General features: G+C 34.4%; 1 protein-coding gene across 1 annotated transcript; it reads left to right on the top strand.

Annotated features, from left to right (window-relative positions):
• Positions 1-6490: 6490 nt before the first annotated feature.
• On the top strand, positions 6491-9479 carry LOC146898358 (diacylglycerol O-acyltransferase 1C-like). The gene is made up of 5 exons (XM_085734163.1): positions 6491-6967; positions 7088-7288; positions 7888-8011; positions 8282-8380; positions 9094-9479. The coding sequence occupies exons 2-5, from the start codon at positions 7212-7214 to the stop codon at positions 9097-9099; spliced, it is 306 nt and encodes a 101-aa protein (XP_085590289.1). The 5' UTR covers positions 6491-6967; positions 7088-7211; the 3' UTR covers positions 9100-9479.
• The last annotated feature ends 380 nt before the right edge of the window (positions 9480-9859 follow it).

Genomic DNA, 9859 nt, shown 5'->3' with positions numbered 1-9859 from the left:
CAGTCAGTCTACCTAAATCTGAAATATATTATAGCAGAAATGTGGATGGAAGTATTCAGCATACGCTTACTTCTATTCTTGGGGTTCAGGCGGTGCTAGGAACAGGTAAATACTTTGGCTTACCCTTTATGATAGGACGAAATAAGCAAGCAACTTTCAGTTTCATTAAGGATAGAGTCTGGCAAAAATTAAGCTCTTGGAGCAGCAAATGTCTGTCTAAGGCTGGAAGAGAGGTTATGATCAAGTCTATCTTGCAATCTATACCCTCATATGTCATGTGTCTTTTCTTGCTGCCCTCTACTCTTATTGATTCTATTGAGAAAATTTTGAATGCGTTTTGGTGGGGAAATGGAGGTAATAATGCAAGAGGCATTCATTGGCTAGCGTGGGATAAACTCACTGTGCATAAAAAACATGGAGGAATGGGGTTTTAAGACTTAACAGCTTTTAATTTGGCTATGCTAGGTAAACAGGGTTGGAAGTTTCAAACCCACACTGACTGTTTGGTGACAAAATTATTTAAAGCTCGTTATTTCCCTCGGTCTGATTTTCTTGGTGCTAAAATTGGCCATAATCCAAGCGTTGTGTGGCGTAGTATCTTTAGTTCAAAGAGGATTATTCGAGATGGTGCTAGATGGAAAATAGGTAATGGTATGAACATTCCAATTTTTGAGGCTCCTTAGATGCATAATGGAGGGCGAATCCCAGGTTTGAGTCAGTCAAGCGAAGTGATCCAACAAGCCAAAATTCATTCTCTTATTGATCAGGAGAGCAATACTTGGAATCATCAATTGATTTCTTATTATTTTGATGATGCGGTGGTTCAAGATATTCTCAAAACGCCCCTGTTTAGTCAAGTGCCGGAAGATCAGTTAATATGGAATTTAGAGAAAAGTGGTCATTATTCTGTCAGAAGTGCCTATTGGCTGTGTATGGAAGTTATTGCAGATAATTCATTTTTACACCGGCCTGATAGTTGGTCTAGTATTTGGAAATTGAAGGTTCCTCCAAAGGTGAGAAATATGTTATGGCGAATTTGTCGCGAGTGTTTACCGACACTGCACGACTGTTGGATAAGGGGGTGAACTGTCCTTCTACGTGTGCTATGTGTGAAGAGAGCTCTGAGGATGTGACTCATGTGCTGTTCGATTGTCCAAAAGCGAGAAATGTTTGGTTGAATTGCTCTTTAGTAGACAAAGTGAATTCAGTGATGCACAATAATAATACAGCGGCTGAAATTATCTTTGCGCTATTACAAGAGTTGCCAAAGGAAAAAGCTGAACAGGTTGCCATGAATTTATGGAGTTTATGGAAGACTCGGAACTTAAGAATTTGGCAGAATACTTCAGAGACAACTCAGACTATTACAGCTCGAGCAAGATAGGTACTGGATGATTGGAGAGAAGCTAATAATAGGAAAATGACTGCGGGTGTAGCAGGTGTTATAGCAGACCAGAATGTTGCCAACAGTCTGCAGACTGCAGGAGGGTCGCGAGTGCTGTCTTCAGTTGGGCAGTGGGCAAAACCGCAACATGGGAGGCTCAAGTGTAACATAGATGCCGCATTTTAGGAACATCTAAACCGCGTTGGTGTTGGTTTATGCATTCGGGATTCTGCTGGAAATTTCATTAAGGCAAAGACGTTATGGACTAATTCTATATGCACACCGGAGTTAGGGGAAGCGTTGGGCCTGCTACAAGCAATTCATTGGGTACATGAGTTACAACTTTCAAATGTGGATTTTGAAATGGATGCAAAGAAAGTTGTTGATTATTTTAACAAGGGCAGCAACGATGTTTCCGAGTTTGGAGTTATAGTCGACGAATGTAGAAGATGTTGTAATGATAATTTCGAAAACTCTAAGGTGGAGTTTAGTCGGAGACAAGCGAATGAGGTCGCTCATACTCTAGCTAGAGAGGCCTTGTTCTTAGCTGGTCCCCATGTCTTTAATGATGTACCTCTTTGTATTTTGTCTTTGATTAATAATGAAAAGCAATAAGCTATTTTCCCTCAACAAAATCAATTGGTTCGACCTACCGGTATGTATTTCATAAAGTTGCTGCGAAATGTATTTTTTTGTAGCGAAAAAATGTCGTTGCATGTCGTTGGTATAAGTGCTATTGCAAAAAGTTTTGAAACACTATTTAATGTCTCTATCCTGACTAATGTTTTTACAACAACAATTATTGTTGTCTTATTTGACATAACACAATGACTATAATTGTTAGGAAAATGTATTTTTGTCAACAATTAAAGTCTTTGTAACAAGTTGTTTACGTCAACAATACAATTTGCTGTTGTAGTTTTATACCCCAATCTTAAAAGTAGTTGGCAAATATTATAGTTCCCAACGGCTTAGTATCAATCATACTTTTTTGTTTACAAAGTATCAATCACATTTTTTTCGTGAAAGCAGAACAACACATAACCCATGTGTACTAATCTGATGATATATCGTGTTGTAGATGTCCAAATAGAGTCAAAGGAAAGTGAGCATCAATATCTAAAACTTTCATAAAGATATTTAATCCAAATTCAGAACATAAATGGGTGAAAAAGACACATTTTATGGAGCTAGGCGCTAGAATCACAACTCTGAAGCGCTAGCTCTCTGTAACTGGGTGCAAGGCGCCCCAAAAGCAGCGCAGCAACCCGTGTCGGGCATGCTACTTTATAAATAATTTTTTGTTTATTTATCATATTGGAGGCAACTTTTGATCATATTTTAGTTTAAAAACTCGTGACCAAAGCAGAAAAACAGTTAGGAGGCTATCCTTAACATCATTGAAGGAGCTTTCTCAAGAATCGTTCATGGATTTTTCTCATAATTAATTCTTATTTAATCTCTATCTCTTGTATATTTATCATGAGTAACTAAATCCCCGGTTGTTGGGAATGAGAAGAACTAGATGAAATTTTTTGTTATATGCGATTTGATATTTGATTATCGATGAAATTTATTGAAATTATTTTTCTTATCTCCATGCTTAATGATTTTAACGATTGGGCTTGTTTAAAATGAGTTATAGTTCTTATTGTAAAATAGAAGTTGAGTTTATGAACACTTTGAGATAAGCAATTATTGCCTTTATAGTATACGAATAGATGCAAACCATTGAAACCAATTCAGAATTCTTGTACTTTCATGCTTAATTTAATGTTGAATTCACTAAGGAATCATGAGTTATTTTAGAATTAATGATTATGTTACTAAGGTATAGGGGGAATATTATTTTAGAGAAATCGGTAGTAATTAGATAAAGGGATTCAATAGACATAGTTAATTTGACAACTTATGATAGTCATCTAGTGAATCTCATCTCTGACCATTTATTATTATAAAGTTCAAATGAATCTTAATTTGCTTAATTTTCATAATTGTTATCCAACAAATCAAGTAACTTTTTCTTCAATTAAAATGTAAATATTATTTGACAGTATAACGCGGTCCTCGAGTTGACACTCGATCTTACCATTTTAATTTTACTATTTTCAAGATTTCCCACACTTACGAAAATCACAAGCAGGAAGAGACACTATATCTTTATGCATATCAAGAAAACTCGAAACCATATTTCAGAAAACATAAATGTGGCTATTGAAAAGAGAAAAACTAGATCAACGAGGGTGGCACATGGTTTAGAGAGAGACTAGATGAAGATATACCAGAATTACAAAGCGCAAAATAGACCACCGAGAGACAGACATGAATAACAAAATATCTAATTATAAATATTGAACTTTTAATTACAAATTTACCCATCACAAATATTATATTTTAAATTACATAATTGCCCATCACTTTAAAAGAAAAACTGGGGGTTTTTGGTCCAAAATGAAAAGTTGCAAATTGATATATATTAGATAGATAGGGCTTGGAAATGGAGAAAATCTTGTGTGGTCCTGGTCCACACAAGTGGTCTTTGGTCACACAAAGAGAAAAAAGAGAAGAGGGAGAAGAGAGAAGAGAGAGAGAAAATGGAGAAGAGAGAAGAGAAGAGAGAGAAGGAAAAAACATGTGTGTGTGACCAAATCCAAAATTCTTGGTCCTTGTCCACACAAGTGTTTCTGAACCCTAGCCGCAGACCCAGCTTGTTCTTTACATCAACTCACACTATTATCTGCCGTTATCCCTAACTCAACTTATTACTGATTTGGTTTAACTACACACAGGTTTGCATTGGATTTGATTCCACTTTTTTTCATCTATTCATTTTGATTTATGCAAAATCAACTTATTATTTCCGTGTTCTAATTTTAATTTCTCATATGTAACAATTTGTTGCTGCTTCATTGTGACCTGATGATGGTCCTTGTTAATGATTTTAATTTTTTATCATCATATACGATGTCCTTTTTTGATTGTTCATTGGTGACATCATTCTATTTTTGTCTATTTCAACATCGAGTGTGATTTCTTTGATTAAAAAGCAAGAAATTAGGACAGGATGGGATCTTAGGTAAGAAGTTCATTAAATTTTAGTAATGACATTCAAGACTTTGATTTTTATGGATATTGATTTTGATCATGTATAGAATTATGTTTTACATGGTTACTGATTAATGTATAGAATTATCTTTATTGATATTGATATTGATCATGTATAGAAGTATCATGTATAGATTATGATGTTGATCTTGTTTTGCTTTTCAAATTGGCTATATCTGCTAATTAAATGTTGAAAAATACCGATACAATCACATTATTGTCTCTTGATATTTGCCTTACTGATACAATCACCTAGGTCTCACATTGATGTTTTAAATTTTTTTTTTTTGGATTACTAAGATGCTTTCATTTTTATTTCTTTGGCAGGTGGTTTCCACAACCATTGATAGATTTTGCTGCGCTTTCTTTGGGAGATAGTTTTCAAGGGTTCCATTAGCCTTGAAATGTAATCCACAAGTGTTACACAACAATGGATTCTGGTATGGTCTCTATTGAGAAAAACACTAGTGAAAGCAAGCCAACTGGCTTGGTTGTTGCTGGTCCTGCCACTATTTGGATTCCTCTATCAGCTGAGAAAGTGCTTAAGTTCCTCACTGATCCTACACAAAGATTTAAGGTTCACTAGCTAGTTTATCAGTCTTTTGAAAAGCTTAAATCTGTTTGGGAAGCATTCAGAGCAAGTCGCAAATGTTTGAGTAATAACTTTCAGATGATAACTTCAAAGGCATGCTACGTGGAATATGCATGTGCTAAGAAAAAACGAATTAGCGTATATCGATGGGTGAGTTGAATTTAAATTTCTGAGGGAGAAGAAAGTCCACCTAAGGGAGAAGAAGAAAGTTGACATGTTAAGTCAGAAGTTCAAAAGAATTGCTCAAAAAATTTAATTTAGATTTTATGTTTATTTGTAGAGTGAAATCATGGAATTCTAGAATGACATTCTAGATTTTGATATATGATATGTTAATTCAAAAGTTCAAAAGGATTGCTCAAAAATGTAATTTAGATTTTATGTTTACGTTTAGTTTGAAATTATCGAATTCTTGTAATATCTTCAACATAGTTTCTGATTCAGTTTATTTCATTTTATGAATTCAGATTATGCTGTTGATTTTGTTCGCTTTTCGAATTGGCTTGTAGATGTCATATCTGCTACTAAAATGCTGAAAAGTATGATCAAATCTTGTTTCAACAGAAAAAGTATGATCGAATCTTGTCAACAGAAAGTACCTGATGCATAAGGATTTGTGTGGTTGGGTCAGGGGCGGATCCAGACTTTAGGTACATGTGGAGCTAAGATTTCAAATAAATAATAATACAAACAATTTTTTTTAATCGACAAATATTATTACCTCATTGTTTGATACAATACATTACAATGAAAATCATCTCATATCCATTTGTTGAAAATGAGATAAAATGATTGCTAATTGTTAATAGAGCATCTCTTAACCACTGATTACTCATTTTATTACATAGGTTATTCTTCACAACTTTCATAGCTGAAAAAACATGTTCAACACTTGCAGTTGCTACTGTGCGTGTGTGCTATATGTGTTTTATCTTACTAAAAATAAAAAAAATAGGGAAAAGCATGTGGAGCTATAGTCCCACATAGCTCCAACATGCATCCGCCCCTAGGCTGGGTGAATTAATTTGCGGGTTTATAGGTTTTTACCCCCATGTAATATAGGTCTTTTCCGGTTTTTCCCACTGTAAAATTATTTTTTTGATTTACCCCTGTAAAAAAATTTGTTTTGATTTACCCCCTAACAGGCCAAACAAAAACCAATTTTATTTTTTTTTCAAGAAATTTTCGTTTTTGTTTGGCCTATTGGGGGGTAAATCAAAACAAAAAAAAAATTACAGGAGGGTAAATCAAAAAAAAAAAATTAAATGGGGAAAAACCAGAAATGACCTACATTACGGGGGGGGGGGGGGGGGGGGTAAAGACTTATTAACCCTAAATTTCCTATTTTGAATTTTGTGATGTCAAGCGTTGTTAAATAGTGGCTACGGTGGTAGTGGGGTTTGCACATATTGATATTGACCGATGATACACTCTTTAGTACAAAATGTTGTAAAAATCTCCCCTATATACAGGTACTATGGATCAGAAATGCCTTAAAATCTAACTTGCTGTTTGATTCTGACTAAGTTTCTTCTATAGTGAATGTGTTATAGTCTTTTATTTTGGAAAAAGATTGGTGAACACCCTTCTCCATACCACTCTTCCATACACCCCTTATGTGGCATGGGTATTTTTGAAATTTCACACAACTTTCTCTTTCTCACCCTCTTCTCTCTCTTAGATCTCCCTTTCTTCTCCCTCTCACTCTGCCTCTCACTCACTTCCGGTCGTTCCCACTCTCTCCCTTAAACAGTGAAAACTCAACCTGGCCTTCTCCTCCCACTCTCACAGTCGTCGGCCGTCAGAGTCATGCAGGACTGTTCAATCTCTGTATTGTGGTGCTTGTTGCGGTGAATAGTAGGCTTATTATTGAAAATCTGATGAAGGTTTGTCTATCTATCCGCAAAATTTGAATTTCCAACTTGTAAAAAAAATGCTTTTTATCTGTTTAATCAGTTTTAATTTTCTAAAATTTTCATTTTTATATGTAATTATATGTTTTGCAGTATGGATGGTTGATTCGATCTGGCTTTTGGTTTAGTTCAAAATCGCTGAGAGATTGGCCCCTCTTCATGTGTTGGTAATGGGTTTGATGATCCTCTTTAAGAATAGACTTAAAAGTTGATTTGAATGTTGCAGGTTGTTGTTCTACTTCATATTGTAATTACAACTGTTGCAATTATCTATCCAGTTTTAGTCATCCTCAGGTCAGTATAGACTTAAAAGTTGACTCCTCGACTTCTATCTAAACTAATTCAGACAATTGTTATCATTCATGTATCATATATCAATTTTGAAGATTTAAATATATAAGCTTCATTTGATGAATGTGTTATAGTCATGAAATTATGTCAATATCTAGGAAGGGATGTTTGAACATTATTTTTGCATCATATTAAAAAAGTTTCAAAGCTGTTTGAGGAACCTCATTTTAGTGTTTGGTTCGTATAAAGTAGAAGTTAAATTATATTTAAAATTAATATAATTAGAAACACATAAGGTAATTTCAAGGGAACAAACAATTGGGAACAACTTTGTGGCTTCTTCATAGATATTCATGTCATGTGATAAAGGCCTTTGACAGACATTCATGTAACACTTGCAAGCTCTTAACTGACTATTTGATCAAAGTAAATCGCTGTGTTTCTTGAGCATAAAAGTTGAGCACATCTGTGGCATTTATTTTAAACATTGATTTGGCTTATGATGGATATGAATAATATCTATAATAAAAGGTTCTTCTTGGTCATTTCATGGGCATTGGTATTGTGAAGATATCTTATGGATCCGTGGCCTTACTGTGCAGGTGCGATTCTGCTTTTTTATCTGGTTCCACGTTGATGCTATTGACTTGCATAGTGTGGTTAAAATTGGTGTCATATGCACATACAACCTATGATATGAGAGCGCTTGCTGTTTCAAATGACAAGGTAGTGATTAGTATTTCGATAAATATAAGAGGTTATGCTATATGTTCTATGTGGTTTTTAGTTTTTGAACAACAAATTCCTGCGTGATTACACTGTAGTATGTGGTTCTAGTATTCTAATTGTTATAGTAAAATCCATTCTGCTTCCACTTCCAATCCTCTGTTCTTGGCTTCTTGCTGGATGGTGATATTATGCTATAATCTGTTCAAATGAGTGTGTGATAAAAGTTATGCTTTTTCCCCTTATTCAATCATGTTACCTGTGGTATAGGGAGAAACAGTGCCTGATACTTTGAATATGGAGTACCCACACAATGTGAACTTCAAGAGTTTAGCATACTTCATGGTTGCTCCTACATTATGCTACCAGGTAACAAAAGTTTTTAACTTAAGTGTTGATATATGTAATTCTTGCATGTAAAATTATTGTGTCATCGTTGCATCGATTTGGATTCTCAACTTCTACCGACATTTGCATGCATTTATTTTTTCTGATGAAAGCACATACAAGGCACTGTTCTGCAAACTTATTTATGACTATATTTTTGGTTTGGAGTATGTCTGAGGTTTTTAGAGTAAGGGCTGTCAGAATCAGTTGCACTGTTTCTCCCAAGTTCTCTCTTCATTAGTGGATTTTTTCCTATGGACTGCTTCCTCAACTTGTCTCTGATCTTTAGATCAATTTGTCTGACTGTCTATTCTGTCCTCCTTTTGGTCATCTGCTTAGCTTTTATAGCCTCTGTTGGGTTTTGACCCTGATCTTTGATGCATTTTGTCCCAGCTGCGGTAGATGTAGTTTGGCTTCTCCTATCTAAGCTGTAGTTACAACCCTTACTTCTGTCTCAAATGTGATTGGTCTCGGCTTATTTGCATGTACAATTTGGCTCCATCTCTTGTGCTAAATGTGGTCTCTCCCTAGCTCTTATCTCAAATTTTTCCTTCAATTTGTGGGTTTGAGGGTTGTAATTTAGGGATTTTGTGTTTTGAAAATGGTTTTGAAAAATTACATTGAATAATGTTAATAATTGAAACTTTGATTATAATTGTAGTAATTTCTAAGTGTTTCTTTGGATTCAATTGTAGGATTGAATGAAGAGTCAAAGGCCTATGCTGAGATGCTTTTTGATACTCTTGCTCGGCAGAGAGGGATTCAAGGAGGTTCGATTAACAAGATCCAGTTTAGGGAGTTCTGGGACTGTATTTCAGACCAAAGCTTTGATACTAGGCTCAAAATATTCTTTGACATGTAATTCTTTGTTTTAGTTAATGTAAGTGTCAAATATTTGTTGAATGCTCCATAAACATATCACCAACATTAATGTAAGTGTCAAATATTTTTTGAATTTTATTTTATTATGTGATGTACTAATTCGGCCATGTATATGATATGGCTAACTTATTTAGTTTTATTGTTTGAAGCACTTATTCCACCATGTAAATGATATGAGTAAATAGTTTAAACTCGAATACATATATCGCTTTAAAATGCCTTAAAATGATATTGTTTTCACTACATTTTATCACTTTTGATATTTCAGTGATAACTCGCCTTAAAATAATATTGTTTTCACAGGAAAATTATGTACAACCAAATATTTGAAGTGTGTAACCACAATTTTACAAAGGCGTAACCATGTTTTTTTTTTCTTTCATGTGTTTAAAACTAGTCGTGAGACATTCTAATTTACGAAAAAATGGTTACGCCTTTGACAAATTATGGTTATATTGTTCGTTTATTTGGTTATCTGTAACTTACACGTGTAAAAAAAAAAAAAACCAATTCAAGCCAATTGTCAGTGAGACATTCTAATTTACGAAAAAATAGTGGTCACGCATATGTAAAAATGTG

Source organism: Medicago sativa, chromosome 8 (assembly GCF_051527215.1).
Source record: "Medicago sativa cultivar Bolivia chromosome 8, Bolivia_mono, whole genome shotgun sequence".
NCBI lineage: Eukaryota > Viridiplantae > Streptophyta > Magnoliopsida > Fabales > Fabaceae > Medicago > Medicago sativa.
The sequence above is the reverse complement of the archived record's forward strand: the minus strand, read 5'-3'. Positions and strand labels throughout refer to the sequence as shown.

What these genes read in the sequence shown, in the direction of transcription:
- LOC146898358 (XM_085734163.1), top strand. Translation starts at nt 7,212, where the DNA reads ATGTTGCAGGTTGTTGTTCTACTTCATATTGTAATTACAACTGTTGCA. An exon ending in CCAGTTTTAGTCATCCTCAG is followed by an intron (nt 7,289 to 7,887) that starts GTCAGTATAGAC and finishes CTTACTGTGCAG; the next exon opens with GTGCGATTCTGCTTTTTTAT. An exon ending in TTGCTGTTTCAAATGACAAG is followed by an intron (nt 8,012 to 8,281) that starts GTAGTGATTAGT and finishes CCTGTGGTATAG; the next exon opens with GGAGAAACAGTGCCTGATAC.